Genomic DNA, 17196 nt, shown 5'->3' with positions numbered 1-17196 from the left:
TCCACCAGAGCAGCTTCAAATGGCGATTGTAAAGTTTCATTTTGCAAAACTTCTTTTGCTCAGACGGCGTTTTCTGTAAAAGGAGCAAAGTCTTGGAACTTGCTACCTAAACACTTGAAAACTGCTGCAAACTTCATCACTTTTAAAAGAGAGGCTGAGTCCTGGTTAGTTCAGCAACAAACTGTTTCGGTTAGTGGTGATGAGGCAGGTTGGAGGACCCAAATGCAGGACGCAAGGCAGAGGAGGTGCAGTTCAAAGGGGGTTTATTGTGGCAAAACAAACAAAAGGCAAGCACACTTACTGACAGAGTCCAAAAAACAAGGTAATCCCAACAGAAATCAAAAGGAACAGGGTGACAAGACGAGCGAGGCTGACAACAGGAAACAGAGCGTATACACACGACAGACAGGGGGTAACACAAACAATGACCGGACGAAGACTGAAGAGAAACAACAAACATATATACACATGGGACTGACGAGCAGGGCGGGAGTAACACAGGTGACAGACATGAGGCTAACAAGACACAGGCGGGCAGAGAGAGAGCAGGGGAAAACAGAGAGACTGACATGCAGAGGGATTACTGGGGTAACAGACACAACACAGGCTACTCAACACTAAACACAGGCCATATCACAAGAAGTAACAGATCAGAAATAAACAAACTAACTCAGACATGAGCAGACTAAACTAGAATAATGCAGACAAGGAACCTGAAGTAAATACTAACACATGAACCAAGGCACACGACTGGGAACAAAGACAGAACTAAAACACAGAACCAAGAGCTAAGATAAGAGACAAGACATAAACTACTAAGGACAAGGAACAAGAGAAACAGACAAATAGAAGGACACATGAAACAATGGCAAAAACTCACAGGGAAAAAGTACAACTCGTAACAGGAACATGTACTCACATCTAGTTTACTGCATTACATGTTTTATTGTATTTTACCTCCTTTTATCTTGTGTCATTGTAATGTCATCATCATATTGCATTTTCCTTTTTCTTTCATTACTGTTTTAATGTTTTATTTCTTTAAAAGCCCTTCTAGGGACAGGTGTTGCAAATTAGCAATTGCTAATAGTCTCCATACTCCACTTTGAAAATAGTCATAGCTGTACTAACAGTAGTAGTAACAGAAGTAGTAACATTAGTAGTGGAAGCCAAAGTACCAGTAGTAGTAGTACTTGCAGTAGTAGTAGTAACATTAGTAGTAACAGAAGTAGTGTCAGCTAAATTAATGTATTGTAATGTAATGTAGCAGTAACAGTAGTAGAAGCAGAAGCAACAGTAGTAGTAACAGTAGTAAATAAAGAAGTAGTAACAGTACTAGTAGAAGCAGAAGTAACAGTAGTAGTAGTAATAGAAGTAGTAACAGTAGTAGTAACAGTAATAGATAAAGAAGTAGTAACAGTACTAGTAGAAGCAGAAGTAACAGTAGTAGTAACAGTAATAGATAAAGAAGTAGTAACAGTACTAGTAGAAGCAGAAGTAACAGTAGTAGTAACAGTAATAGATAAAGAAGTAGTAACAGTACTAGTAGAAGCAGAAGTAACAGTAGTAGTAACAGTAATAGATAAAGAAGTAGTAACAGTACTAGTAGAAGCAGAAGTAACAGTAGTAGTAGTAACAGAAGTAGTAGAAGCAGAAGTAACATTAGTAGTAACAGTAATAAATAAAGAAGTAGTAACAGTAGTAGTAACAGTAATAGATAAAGAAGTAGTAACAGTAGTAGTAGAAGCAGAAGTAACAGTAGTAGTAACAGTACTAGATAAAGAAGTAGTAACAGTAATAGATAAAGAAGTAGTAACAGTAGTAGTAACAGTAATAGATAAAGAAGTAGTAACAGTAATAGATAAAGAAGTAGTAACAGTAGTAGTAACAGTAATAGATAAAGAAGCAGTAACAGTAGTAGTAACAGTAATAGATAAAGAAGTAGTAACAGTAGTAGTAACAGTAATAGATAAAGAAGTAGTAACAGTAATAGATAAAGAAGTAGTAACAGTAGTAGTAGTAACAGTAATAGATAAAGAAGTAGTAACAGTAGTAGTAACAGTAATAGATAAAGAAGTAGTAACAGTAATAGATAAAGAAGTAGTAACAGTAATAGATAAAGAAGTAGTAACAGGAGTAGTAGAAGCAGAAGTAACAGTAGTAGTAACAGTAATAGATAAAGAAGTAGTAACAGTAGTAGTAACAGAAGTAGTAACAGTAGTAGTAGTACTTGCAGTAGTAGTAGTAACATTAGTAGTAACAGAAGTAGTGTCAGCTAATAAGTAATGTATAGTAAGTAGTAGTAACAGTAGTAGAAGCAGAAGCAACAGTAGTAGTAACAGTAGTAAATAAAGAATTAGTAACAGTACTAGTAGAAACAGAAGTAACAGTAGTAGTAGTAATAGAAGTAGTAACAGTAGTAGTAACAGTAATAGATAAAGAAGTAGTAACAGTAGTAGATACAGAAATAGTAGCAGTAGTAGTAGAAGCAGAAGTAACAGTAGTAGTAGTAATAGAAGTAGTAACAGTAGTAGTAACAGTAATAGATAAAGAAGTAGTAACAGTACTAGTAGAAGCAGAAGTAACAGTAGTAGTAGTAATAGAAGTAGTAGAAGCAGAAGTAACATTAGTAGTAACAGTAATAGATAAAGAAGTAGTAACAGTAGTAGTAGAAGCAGAAGTAACAGTAGTAGTAGTAATAGAAGTAGTAGAAGCAGAAGTAACATTAGTAGTAACAGTAATAGATAAAGAAGTAGTAACAGTAGTAGTAGAAGCAGAAGTAACAGTAGTAGTAACAGTACTAGATAAAGAAGTAGTAACAGTAGTAGTAACAGTAATAGATAAAGAAGTAGTAACAGTAGTAGTAACAGTAATAGATAAAGAAGTAGTAACAGTAGTAGTAGAAGCAGAAGTAACAGTAGTAGTAACAGTAATAGATAAAGAAGTAGTAACAGTAGTAGTAACAGTAATAGATAAAGAAGTAGTAACAGTAGTAGTAACAGTAATAGATAAAGAAGTAGTAACAGTAGTAGTAACAGAAGTAGTAACAGTAATAGATAAAGAAGTAGTAACAGTAGTAGAAGCAGAAGTAACAGTAGTAGTAACAGTAATAGATAAAGAAGTAGTAACAGTAGTAGTAACAGTAATAGATAAAGAAGTAGTAACAGTAGTAGTAACAGAAGTAGTAACAGTAGTAGTAACAGTAATAGATAAAGAAGTAGTAACAGTAGTAGTAACAGAAGTAGTAACAGTAATAGATAAAGAAGTAGTAACTGTAGTAGTAGAAGCAGAAGTAACAGTAGTAGTAACAGTAATAGATAAAGAAGTAGTAACAGTAGTAGTAACAGTAATAGATAAAGAAGTAGTAACAGTAGTAGTAGAAGCAGAAGTAACAGTAGTAGTAACAGTACTAGATAAAGAAGTAGTAACAGTAGTAGTAGAAGCAGAAGTAACAGTAGTATTAACAGTACTAGATAAAGAAGTAGTAACAGTAGTAGTAACAATAATAGATAAAGAAGTAGTAACAGTAGTAGTAGAAGCAGAAGTAACAGTAGTAGTAACAGTAATAGATAAAGAAGTAGTAACAGTAGTAGTAGAAGCAGAAGTAACAGTAGTAGTAACAGTAATAGATAAAGAAGTAGTAACAGTAGTAGTAGAAGCAGAAGTAACAGTAGTAGTAACAGTAATAGATAAAGAAGTAGTAACAGTAGTAGTAGAAGCAGAAGTAACAGTAGTAGTAACAGACGTAGATACAGAAGTAATAGCAGTAGTAGTAGAGGCAGAAGTAACAGTAGTAGTAGTAACAGAAGTAGTAACAGTAGTAGTAACAGTAATAGATAAAAAAGTAGTAACAGTAGTAACAGAAGTAGTAACAGTAGTAGTAACAGTAATAGATAAAGAAGTAGTAACAGTAATAGATAAAGAAGTAGTAACAGTAGTAGTAGTAACAGAAGTAGTAACAGTAGTAGTAACAGTAATAGATGAAGAAGTAATAGCAGTAGTAGTAGAGGCAGAAGTAACAGTAGTAGTAACAGTAATAGATAAAGTAGTAACAGTAGTAGTAACAGTAATAGATAAAGTAGTAACAGTAGTAGTAACAGTAGTAGTAACAGTAATAGATAAAGAAGTGGTAACAGTAGTAGATACAGAAATAGTAGCAGTAGTAGTAGAAGCAGAAGTAACAGTAGTAGTAGTAATAGAAGTAGTAACAGTAGTAGTAACAGTAATAGATAAAAAAGTAGTAACAGTAGTAACAGAAGTAGTAACAGTAGTAGTAACAGTAATAGATAAAGAAGTAGTAACAGTAGTAGTAACAGTAATAGATGAAGAAGTAATAGCAGTAGTAGTAGAGGCAGAAGTAACAGTAGTAGTAACAGTAATAGATAAAGTAGTAACAGTAGTAGTAACAGTAGTAGTAACAGTAATAGATAAAGAAGTAGTAACAGTAGTAACAGAAGTAGTAACAGTAGTAGTAGAGGCAGAAGTAACAGTTGTAGTAACAGTAGTAGAAGCAGAAGTAGTAACAGTAGTAGTAGTAACAGTAGTAGTAGTAGTAGTAGTAGTAGTAACAGTAGTAGTAACAGTAATAGATAAAGAAGTAGTAACAGTAGTAGTAGATACAGAAGTAGTAACAGTAATAGATAAAGAAGTAGTAACCGTAGCAGTAGAAGCAGTAGTAGTAGTAGTAGTAGTAGTAGTAACAGTAGTAGTACTACTACTAGTAGTAGTAGTAATAGTACTCCTCATGATGAATGAACTGATCTTGATGTGTAGCACAGTTAAACTGTCACTTATCTGTCTGATATGACAAAACATGATGACTAAAGTCATCATCAATCAAATATCAAACTAATCAAACGTATTAAACATCTGCTCTGTAAGTAAAGGTCTCCATCATTAAAGTTCCCCACAGACAGTTAAGTTCTAAACAGGCAGTAAGGTTCTCCAGAGGCAACAGAGTTCTCCTCAGACACATTTACATTTATTCATTTAGACACAAAAGGTCTACACAGACAGTGAAGATCTCCACAGGCAGTAATGTTCTCTACATTCAGTAAGGTTCTCCACAGGCAGTAAAGTTCTCTGCATACAGTATTGTTCTCTACAGACAGTAAGGTTCTCTGCATATCGTAAAGTTCTACACAGGCAGTAAAGTTTTCCACAGACACTAAGGTAAAGTTCTCCACAGACCTTTGTTCTGTCTGTTTGCTGGTGATTTTCAGTCATTTTCAGTGACCTTATTTGGTCATCAGCTGCTGCAGGAGTTGAACTGAAAAACTTTATGCAGACAAAGGTCAGAGCTGCCTTCTTGTGGTCTGGTTGTCATGGCAAATCTGACTCGGCCCTTCAACTGTTCTCAAATCGGTACTTTCCCACACAGAGAACATGTGATCAGACTGAAGAGTTGAACTTGAAAAAAATGTTTCTATGGTTTCTAAGATCTGTGTCACTGCACGTTATCACAGGTAACCGTAGATCTATAGGTAATACTTTTTAAAATTTATTTTACCTTTATTTAACCAGAAAGAAAACTCATTGATATTAAAAAATTATTTTCCAAGAGCGTCTTGGCCAATACACGTGTGTGACTGTTCTGTACTAATACTGTAGTCGTAGGAGTAGTAATGTAGTAAATTCTACAGTAACTCTGCAGTACAATTATAGTAACTGAAGGTAGTGTCCTTACTGTAAATGTTTTCTAACCACCTGGTTAGTACTGCAGTATGACTCAGTACACATGTGTGAGTTGTCTGTCTCACCAACACTAAACATTCCCGTCCTCCTGAAATACCCAGCATTCCTCAGTGGGTGTGGTTCTCTGTCAGCTCTGCTTTTTAACCCTTTCCCTCTCTGAGGAACCTTTAAGCTCTGCCCTCCAGGTCTTCCTGTTTGTGTTGTTGTTGAATGTCTTTGTGTTCGAACATTTTACTTTACACTTACTGCATACCCCTGTACAGGCAGGAGTAGAGGGAGAACCCTGTCCACACACAGAATATGAAGACAAGAGAGAGTCTTCAAGCTGAAGCCCTTCATTTTGACCTTAAACCCAATAAATGTACTATTAATTATGATTTAATTAAGCTTTTACAGTTGAAACATATTTAAACATATTGACTTGTGAAACTTTGTGTCACCATAAAGAAGCAGTCACATGTTACACTGGACTGTTCTCCTTTGGAAAGGCTGTCCCCCCTAACAATCTCCCAAGGTTCCCCCAAAGGTTCCCCCAAAGATTCTAATAAAGATGCTCTAAGATCCTCCAACTAAGGCCCCCTTTCCAAAGTACAGTTTCTTGAATATTTCCCTAATGTTCTCTACTTCAGGAGGAGAACGAGATCCCTACCAGTGTTTTCGTGAAGGATCCTCCTCCATTCCCTCGTGATGAGATTTTGGAGGAAGGCGATGAATCGGCACCGGGTGTCGTCGACGGCGACCATTCCCAGGAGAGCGGGCTCCAGACCATCGACCTATCATCTGATGAGGATGTCGGGCTAGAGGCGGAGCTAGAGGAAGAGGAGGTGTGGCCTCACGATCTGGAGAACATGGAGAAATCCAGAGCCGAGAAACTGAAACGATCCAGTCTGAAGAAGGTGAGAACCAAAGACAGGTGAACAGTCAGACAGGTGAACAGTCAGATAGGTGTGTAACTGTCTCTCTCTCTGCAGGTCGACAGTCTGAAGAAGGCGTTCTCCAGGCAGAACATCGAGAAGAAGATGACGAAGATAGGAACAAAGATCGTTTCTCAGGAGCAACGAGAGAAAATCAAACAGAAAACCTCCAGCCTGAAGGTTTCGCCTCTGTCCTTCAGCATCAGGAAGGTAGTGGGATCTCTGTCATTATTGGACTCTGTGAAGTTCCTCTAAGGTTCCACTGACACCAAGTACCGCCAAAGTTTCCTCTAACATTCCCCTAGGTTTCCCTTTAAGCATCAGGATGGTACTGGGATCTCTGTCATTATTAGACTCCAAGAAGTTCCTCTAAGGTTCCACTGACACCAAGTACCCCCAACCAACGTTTCCTCTAACATTCCCCTAGGTTCCCTTTAAGCTTTACTGGGATCTCTGTCACTCAGTAAGGTACTGGGATTCTCTAAGCATAGCTGGTTCCCTTGGCAGATTTTGCAGGAGCTTGGCGGAGCGTTGCCAACAATTCCCTGTGGGTCCTGCGTAACGTCATGGAGGGCTACAGGCTGCAGTTCCGGGTCTGCCCCCCCAGATTCAACGGGGTGGTCTGGACTGCGGTGCACTCAGAGCAGAGCCAGGTGTTGGGACAAGAAGTTCGCTCTCTGCTGGAGAAAGGGGCCATAGAACTCTTTTCCCCGCCAGTCAGGGAGTCCAGGTTCTACAGCCGGTACTTCATAGTTCCCAAGAAGGACGGAAGACTGCGTCCGATTTTAGATCTGCGGTCCCTGAACCAATCTCTGAGGAGATTCAGGTTCAGGATGCTCACCATCCCCGCCATCATCAGTCACATCCAATCCGAGGATTGGTTTGTCACGATAGATCTGTGAGACGCATATTTCCATATCTCCATCTGTCCCTCTCACAGGAAGTTCCTGAGGTTCGCCTTCGTGAGCGCGGCGTACCAGTATCGGGTTCTTCCGTTCGGCCTAGCACTCTCTCCTCGCACGTTCACCAAATGCATGGATGCAGCTCTGGCCCCGCTGAGGTTCCAGGGCATCTGCATATTAAACTACATCAACGACTGGCTCATCTTGGCTCAGTCTTGGGAGTTAGCGGTTCGGCATCGAGATGTCATCCTCGCCCACCTTCAGCATTTGGGGCTGTGGCTCAACGCGAAGAAGAGCGTGCTGACGCCTGCCCAACGGACTACGTTCCTAGGGGTGGTGTGGGACTCGACGACGATGCGGGCCCACCTGTCACTTGCACGAGTCGGGTCCATTTTGTTCTCGGTGACCTGAGTGAAGCTAGGCCGCACCATCACTGTGAAACACTTTCAGAGGGTGTTGGGTCTCATGGTGGCAGCGTCCAGCGTAATCCTGTCTGGCCTGCTGCACATGAGAGCCCTGCAGTGGTGGTTAAAATCCAAGGGATTCTCCCCGAGGGGAAATCCGTTCCGTCTGATACGGGTTACGAGCAGGTGCCTTCATTCCCTGTCAGTATGGAGGAAGCCTTGGTTCCTGTCTGTATGCCTTTCCCCAAGTCGTTCTGCTCTGGGTTCTGGAGCGGGTCCGTCAGGACGGTGTCAGCCTACCGCTGGTAGCCCCGTTTTGGCCATTTTGGCCGAGACACTGCGTCGGTCCGCCACATCTCGCCCCGCCTGGAGTGCCTTGCTTCATAGCAAAGAGCTAATGTGTCCGGTGTGCCGGCGTGCTTATATACACCTCCAGTTACGCCATCACACGCTACCATTCTAGCAATGCCAATAGGATTGGAGTAGTTTCATTCATGATTTCAGCCCTGCCATGACCAGAGGCGTTCCCATAGTGTCGTCACCAACGCAGTGTCTCGTTCCCCTTCTCGGGGAACAAGGGTTACATACGTAACCCGAGACATTCCCCTTTAAGCATCAGTAAGGTACTGGGATCTCTGTCATTATTAGACTCCAAAAAGTTCCTCTAAGGTTCCCCTGACACCAAGTACCCCCATAGTTTCCTCTAACATTATCCCTAGGTTTCCCTTTAAGCATCAGGAAGGTTCTACACATTCCCACTAAAGGTCCTGTAAGGTTGTACTAAGGTTCCTTTAATGCTGCCATCTAGGTAACCTGAGGTTGCCCCATTTTCTCCTGAGCTTACCACAAGCTTCATGTCTGATTCTTCCATGATTTCTGTCATTAATGTTCTCCAAGGTTCCCCTGACATGCCTCTAAAATGCCTCTATGGTCCGTGGTTATTCCACTTCCTGTCTGTGTTCCAGCCTCGCAGCAGCTCCGGCTCTCAGCACACCGAGGCCGCCGCTCAGACCGCAGAGTCGTTTGTCATCGAGGCAGACGTGCAGCTCTCCCCGCAGGGCAGCACCGACCAGGAAGTCCCTTTCACCGAGGTCCACGCCCAGCTGGCTCCGGCCGAGCAGGAGGAGCAAGAGGAGAGAAGCTGAAGGAGCAGCTGAAAAAGGAGGAGGACGACGAGAAAGTGAAAGAGAAAGAGGAGGGGGAGGAGAAGGGAGGCGAGGAGGCGTCCGGTGTGGAGGTGGATCTGTCTGTGGTTTCTGAGGGAGTCAGTCAGGAGTACGCTCTGTCCTCCACCCTGCCTCAGGAGGAGAAAGGAGAGGAAGGAGGAGCAGAGGAGGGAAAAGTGGAGGAGGCATCCTAAACATTTGTTAATATTCAGTTTCATGGAGGTTCAGCTCTGAGCTGGGATCAGGGTTCAGGTCTGAGCTGAGACCCGTCAGGGTTCAGGTCTGAGCTGAGACCCGTCAGGGTTCAGGTCTGAGCTGGGATCAGGGTTCAGGTCTGAGCTGGGATCAGAGTTCAGGTCTGAACTGGGATCCATCAGAGTAGAGGTCTGAGCTGAGACCCGTCAGGGTTCAGGTCTGAGCTGAGACCCGTCAGAGTTCAGGTCTGAGCTGGGATCAGAGTTCAGGTCTGAGCTGTGATCCGTCAGAGTTCAGGTCTCAGCTGGGATCAGGGTTCAGGTCTGAGCTGGGATCCATCAGAGTACAGGTCTGAGCTGAGACCCGTCAGGGTTCAGGTCTGAACCTGGGATCAGGGTTCAGGTCTGAACCTCCTCACAAACTGACTTTAGATTTCTGATCATCTGATATTTAACGTCTTGTGACCCTGAAAACCACATATCTCCAAAAAACCTTTCAGGAACTAAGGACACTGATGCTTCTGTACTCTTGGTTCTGGTTTTTAGGTTAAACTTTTTATGAAGTGGGAGAACTTTAAATTCTTCAGCTGATCTGAAAGCCTAAAAGAACACTTTGGAGATACGTGCTTTTTACTGGGCAGCTTTACTTTAGTTTTACACTTTTTATGTTTATTCTTTTTATTCAAACCATGATAACTACTGATCAGCTGATCAATAACATTAACGTAATGAAACGTGGAACATCAGTGGAACCCAACACACAGAACACACTGAGGGAACATGGTGCTAAACAGATCCCTGAAAACACAAAGCGTTCCTCTGACATTCCTCTAAGGTTACTGATTCCCAAAGGCTCCTGAGGTTCCTCGTTCTACTACGGTTTCCCAAACATTCCCATAAAGTTCCTCTAAGGTTAACCTAGTACTCTGCTAAGGTTGCCCCAAGTTGGGTCCAATTGCTGGAAGATTCTCTAAACGTTCCTCTACAGTGCCTCTACCATTGGCATAAGTTCCCCTAGTTTCCTTAAAGCTTTCCTCAAAAGTTTCGCTAAGGTTGCCCTAGGATCCCTCCAAGGTTCCTCTAACAGTGGCCTAAGTTCCCCTAGGTTCCTCAGAGGTTTCACTAAGGTTGCGCTAGGATCCCTCCAAGGTTTTACTAACAGTGGCTTAATTTCCCCTAGGTTCCTCAAAGGTTTCACTAAGGTTGCCCTAGGATCCCTCCAAGGTTCCTCTAACAGTGGCTTAAGTTCCCCTAGGTTCCTCAAAGGTTTCACTAAGGTTGCCCTAGGATCCCTCCAAGGTTCCTCTAACAGTGGCCTAAGTTCCCCTAGGTTCCTCAAAGGTTTCACTTAGGTTGCCCTAGGATCCCTCTAAGGTTCCTGTAACATTCCACTTGGGTTCCCCCCAACTTTTTGTTAGGTTGCTCTAAAGGTCCCCTTGCGTTCTCCTGCTGTTCCTGTCTGTTGAAATATCTGTTGAGTTCTGTCTTCTGCCTGAAATGTTCTGTGATATAAATAATCTTTCGTTTCATCAGTTCAGTTTCCTGTAGTGTGTGTGTTGATGTGTACACTGAGTAACCAGCCTCTGATTGATTAACTGCTTATTAACGACACCGAAGTATTAATTACTGTACCAGTGACGGACAGACCCATCAGATCAAACTGCTGATCAGGACAGTCGGTTCTCCACCAGTCGGTTCTCTCAGTTGTTTCAGCTATAAAGTCGCTGGTTTTCTTTGTTTTCGAACACAAATAGAAACGTTGTGCTGCCAAAGATCATTTCCTGTCTGACTCACGTCACCTGTCAGGTGAGAACCACCTGAAATCCACCAACAATAAAACGCAGAGAAACCTCAATCCTGTTTCCCGCCTCTCATTTCAACGTTTCCTGTTTTTCTCCGTCTAACATCAAAATGTCTCTCAGCTGTGGACTGAAACTCGGTAATGTGAAGAACAGAAAATACGTCAGTCACTGAATAAGTTCAAGAGCAAGCAATGCTACCACACTGTAATACATATACACACAGTATATACACAAAGTATACTGTACATATACAGTATATACACACAGTATATATGTACAGTATATATGTACAGTATATATATAGTATATACACACAGTATATACACAGTATATGCTCATAGTATATATATGTACAGTATATATAGTATATACACACAGTATATATATATATATACAGTATATACACAGTATATGCTCATAGTATATATGTACAGTATATATATAGTATATACACACAGTATATATATATACACAGTATATACACAAAGTATACATATACAGTATATACACAGTATATATGTACAGTATATATATGTACAGTATATATAGTATATACACACAGTATATACACAAAGTATACATATACAGTATATACACAGTATATCTGTACAGTATATATATGTACAGTATATATATGTACAGTATATATAGTATATACACACAGTATATGCACACAGTATATATATGTACAGTATATATAGTATATACACACAGTATATATATATATACAGTATATACACAAAGTATATACCAACAGTGTGGATTTGTGCATTTTATATCAAATAAGTTTGGACTTAAGTTTGCCTCCAAATCCTTTTCTCTCCCTGAGAGAAGGAGGAGGGGGTTTGGGATATCAACTCAACAGACGGCTGAAGCGACTCCAAAGGAAAAGGTGAAAGGTCGCTTTCCCTAAGTGCTGTTTCTGGGCCGTCTGATCGTAAAAACTTGCCACCTCTGATGCCTGACTGTTAAAATGACAAAAGAAACACTCACCAGAGACTAGCTTTCTCCTGAACTCTTCTCTTTGTAAGAGAGGGCAGGAAACCCTAAGCTGCCCCCCCCCCATACGTAACCATGGCAACTGACCTTGCTCTTTGTTTAATTACCTCACATCAAAGGATATTCTCCTCCTCACGCCCAGGTGTGAGAAACAATTCCTTTGTGTGGACAAAAGAACACTGTTACCTTGTTTAATTAAATAATCTTTTAGTTACTTGATTAGGTCTCCCCACTCCATTTGAGTAGTTATGTCACTATGTTGTTATTTGTTGTTGGAAAGAATCTAAATAAGTTCATTTTGTAGTGTTTTAATTTTCAGCAAGGTCACCTGACTTTATTCATTTTATTTGTAACTAATGCTTTGTTCACACTTTCTGACACCTCCTTTAGAAATGATGGTAAAGAAATGTCATCCTATACTCAATTAATTTTCCAGCTTGAATTTAAGGTTAAAAATGACTAAGTTCCCCAGCTCCTGAGAAGATTGTTTTAGGATCGATCAGAGCTATCATCATGTAACCCAAGCTCCCGCAAGTGGACAAAATAAGTATTACAGGCCGTCGTCTGAAATGCCGTTAATGTATAAATGTCACTCTGTATTTTTCATGTCCAATAATCTGATGCCATTCGTGTGTCTTGCTTATGTTCTCTAAGAACGTGTAACCGTCAATATATCCAGAAAGCTAGTTAAGTTCCTCTCATCTGTGATTCCTATGAAATGCTAACTTTTTTAAGATCTAACTACTGATAATTGTTTTCCTTTTATCAAGTGCTTAAACTAAGAACAGAACAACCGTTTGGCAATTAAGGTTTGATTGTGGGACGATATTTGATTACAATAGTTTAATTTAAATATTAAAAGTCAAAGAAAGGCAGTCTCTCGGGAAACTGGAGACAAGCCCCCTCAGGGAAACAAAGGACTGCCCTCTGGAAGGAAGGCCCCACTGCGAGTTTCTTCAGTAAGCCGACAAAAGACGGACCTCCGGAGGAATTCCCTGGCAGAGAATGCGACTGGCCGACGGCTTTAAGCTGTCCTAACGCACGGATCTCTGCCAGCGTGAGGCCGTTGACCAGCACCCGGCTGGGAGAAGCGACACGCAGTAAGACCAAAACCCTGCATTCTGTGATCAGTGATGTCCCATAGTTGTTAATAGATGATCTTTAACTCTTAAAACTCATAGCTCGCGTTCATTAGCTGCCGTATGAGTCAAATGCTCCCACAATAAAACCCACATTCTCATTCTTTATTTCTTTTATTTATTTAACCGCATTTTTATATTCACCTTAGTTAGTTAATAAATCTCACTGTAACCAAAGGAATTGTGTGTATTGCCTGTCTCCAGGTCCCTGCGTAGAGAATTTACCCTTCGATATGAGATTGACTAACTGATTTAAGATAATTGAGCGATTTTTAACTAACTGATCACTAGTGAATAATTGTATAATTATTAAAACACTACCCAGAGGTCCGGAGACTCTGGGTTAATTAAAACTCCGATGGTGCCCCGAAATGAGAGATTTATGGATTAATATTTTCTGAATATTAAAATTCATAATTGGGTATTAATTCTCATAAATTTATTAAAACATAGTAGTCATGCTACAGCACACAGTATGCACTCACCTAAAGGATTATTGGGAACACCTGTTCAATTTCTCATTAATGCAATTATCTAATCAACCAATCACATGGCAGTTGCTTCAATGCATTTAGGGGTGTGGTCCTGGTCAAGACAATCTCCTGAACTCCAAACTGAATGTCAGAATGGGAAAGAAAGGTGATTTAAGCAATTTTGAGTGTGGCATGGTTGTTGGTGCCAGACGGGCCGGTCTGAGTATTTCACAATCTGCTCAGTTACTGGGATTTTCACGCACAACCATTTCTAGGGTTTACAAAGAATGGTGTGAAAAGGGAAAAACATCCAGTATGCGGCAGTCCTGTGGGCGAAAATGCCTCATTGATGCTAGAGGTCAGAGGAGAATGGGCCGACTGATTCAAGCTGATAGAAGAGCAGCTTTGACTGAAATAACCACTTGTTACAACCGAGGTATGCAGCAAAGCATTTGTGAAGCCACAACACGCACAACCTTGAGGCGGATGGGCTACAACAGCAGAAGACCCCACCGGGTACCACTCATCTCCACTACAAATAGGAAAAAGAGGCTACAATTTGCAAGAGCTCACCAAAATTGGACAGTTGAAGACTGGAAAAATGTTGCCTGGTCTGATGAGTCTCGATTTCTGTTGAGACATTCAGATGGTAGAGTCAGAATTTGGCGTAAACAGAATGAGAACATGGATCCATCATGCCTTGTTACCACTGTGCAGGCTGCTGGTGGTGGTGTAATGGTGTGGGGGATGTTTTCTTGGCACACTTTAGGCCCCTTAGTGCCAATTGGGCATCGTTTAAATGCCACGGCCTACCTGAGCATTGTTTCTGACCATGTCCATCCCTTTATGGCCACCATGTACCCATCCTCTGATGGCTACTTCCAGCAGGATAATGCACCATGTCACAAATATCCAACGAAGGTTAAAATCAAGGGCAACTGGACTTGGTTGAAGATACTGGAAGACGTTTCGTCCCTCATCCAAAGGACTTCTTCAGTTCTGACTGACTGGCAGGGAAACTATTTAACCTCAGTGGGGTCGTTGGCCCGGGTCATCGATACCGGTTCGTTAGTGTTCCTTGTTGCTGTGACGACAGTCGTTACAGTCGTTAAGACTACCTGTGGCCGAGACTGAACGACCATCGTTGGTATCTTCACCTGAGGCCAATAGGTTACGTTTGTTGAGTTTCCTGGGAAGTGATGAAAGGACAGCATTGTAAGTGGGGGATAAGTGGTGGCGTAGACCCCCTCCCCTGTTCAATGACGGCTTCTCCACCCTGGTGTAGATGCTTCCTTGACACCTCTTTCAAACCGTCCATCTTCTCTGTCTAAAATGTGCACCTGGTGGTCCTCAAACGAGTGTCCTCTGTCCTTCAGATGTAAGTAGACTGCAGAGTCTTGACCTGAGGCGTTGGCCCTTCTGTGTTGAGCCATGCGTTTGTGTAGTGGTTGTTTAGTCTCCCCAATATACAGGTCTGTGCATTCCTCACTGCATTGGACCGCATACACTAGATTGCTTTTCTTGTGTTTGGGTGTGCGGTCTTTGGGGTGGACCAGCATCTGTCTTAGTGTGTTCTTGGGTTTAAAAAACACAGGGATGTTGTGTTTGTTGAAAATCCTCCTGAGTTTCTCTGATACTCCAGACACGTATGGAATCACAATGTTGTTGCGTTTGACCTTCTTTTCCTCCCCTGTAGTTTTGTTCTTCTTGGATCTTGTGGCTGTTTTCACAAAGGTCCATTTAGGGTATCCACAGGCTGTAAGTGCCCCCTTCAGGTGGTTCTGTTCCTTCTCTCTGGCTTGGGCGCTTGTTGGTATGTTTTCCGCTCTATGGTGTAGTGTTCTCATGACCCCTAGCATGTCACAAAGCTCCAATCATTTCAAATTGGTTTCTTGAACATGACAATGAGTTCACTGTACTAAAATGGCCCCCACAGTCACCAGATCTCAACCCAATAGATCACTTTGGGATGTGGTGGAACGGGAGCTTCGTGCCCTGGATGTGCATCCCACAAATCTCCATCAACTGCAAGATGCTATCCATCAATATGGGCCAACATTTCTAAAGAATGCTTTCAGCACCTTGTTGAATCAACGCCACGTAGAATTAAGGCAGTTCTGAAGGCGAAAGGGGGTCAAACACAGTATTAGTATGGTGTTCCTAATAATCCTTTAGGTGAGTGTATATATAGTATATACACACAGTATACATATACAGTATATACGCACAGTATACATATACTGTATATACACACAAAATACATATACAGTATATACACACAGAATACATATACAGTATATACACACAGTATACATATACAGTATATACACACAAAATACATATACAATATATACACACAGAATACATATACAGTATATACACACAGAATACATATACAGTATATACGCACAGTATACATATACAGTATATACACACAGTATACATATACTGTATATACACACAAAATACATATACAGTATATACACACAGAATACATATACAGTATATACACACACAGTATACATATACTGTATATACACACAGTATACATATACAGTATATACACACACAGTATACATATACAGTATATACACACAGTATACATATACTGTATATACACACAGAATACATATACAGTATATACACACAAAATACATATACAGTATATACACACAGTATACATATACTGTATATACACACAAAATACATATACAGTATATACACACAGAATACATATACAGTATATACACACAGAATACATATACAGTATATACACACAGTATACATATACAGTATATACACACACAGTATACATATACAGTATATACACACAGTATACATATACAGTATATACACACAGTATACATATACTGTATATACGCACAGTATACATATACAGTATATACGCACAGTATACATATACTGTATATACGCACAGTATACATATACAGTATATACGCACAGTATACATATACTGTATATACGCACAGTATACATATATAGTATATACGCACAGTATACATATACTGTATATACGCACAGTATACATATACTGTATATACGCACAGTATACATATACAGTATATACACACAGTATACATATACTGTGAAATAAAACATTTATTATGTCAGCAGGTAACTCATCTTTACTGTGGAGAAGGTTTTACTCTACTCACATTAATGTTACACATAAATTAAGACATTATCTAAATAGTTTACTATGTTTATGTATCTGCACTATAACTCACATAAAATAGTGCTCCTCACGATTACCTGTAATAAAACTACTCAGGTTGAACCTGCAGAGGTTCCTTTAGTTTTATGAATGCAGTCTGGTTCCTGCTCAGGCTGTTGACCTTTGACCTCTGCTGTCTCTGTTGGAGGAGGCGGGGCCAGGGAGTGGGGTGTTCTCCTCAGCAGCCAATGGGAGGGACAAGGGGTGGTGCTTGGAACCAACACAACCAATAGAGAGTGACAGGAGTCGGGGTCTGACACGTCACTCCACATTC

General features: G+C 40.7%; 1 protein-coding gene across 1 annotated transcript; it reads left to right on the top strand.

Moving 5' to 3' along the window:
- Window positions 1–6323: 6323 nt before the first annotated feature.
- Window positions 6324–11129, top strand: LOC119907497 (caveolae-associated protein 2-like; the record flags this gene model as incomplete). The annotated part of the gene is given in 4 exon segments (XM_038725290.1): window positions 6324–6590; window positions 6666–6818; window positions 8880–9033; window positions 9036–11129. Coding segments are annotated over 4 exon segments (813 nt in total), but the record flags the coding sequence as incomplete, so codon positions are not given.
- Window positions 11130–17196: the final 6067 nt, after the last annotated feature.

This window comes from Micropterus salmoides, unplaced genomic scaffold (genome assembly GCF_014851395.1).
Source record: "Micropterus salmoides isolate LMB-PRFRI ecotype aquatic unplaced genomic scaffold, ASM1485139v1 Ms_hic_scaffold_1, whole genome shotgun sequence".
NCBI classification, from domain to species: Eukaryota; Metazoa; Chordata; class Actinopteri; order Centrarchiformes; family Centrarchidae; genus Micropterus; species Micropterus salmoides.
The sequence above is the reverse complement of the archived record's forward strand: the minus strand, read 5'-3'. Positions and strand labels throughout refer to the sequence as shown.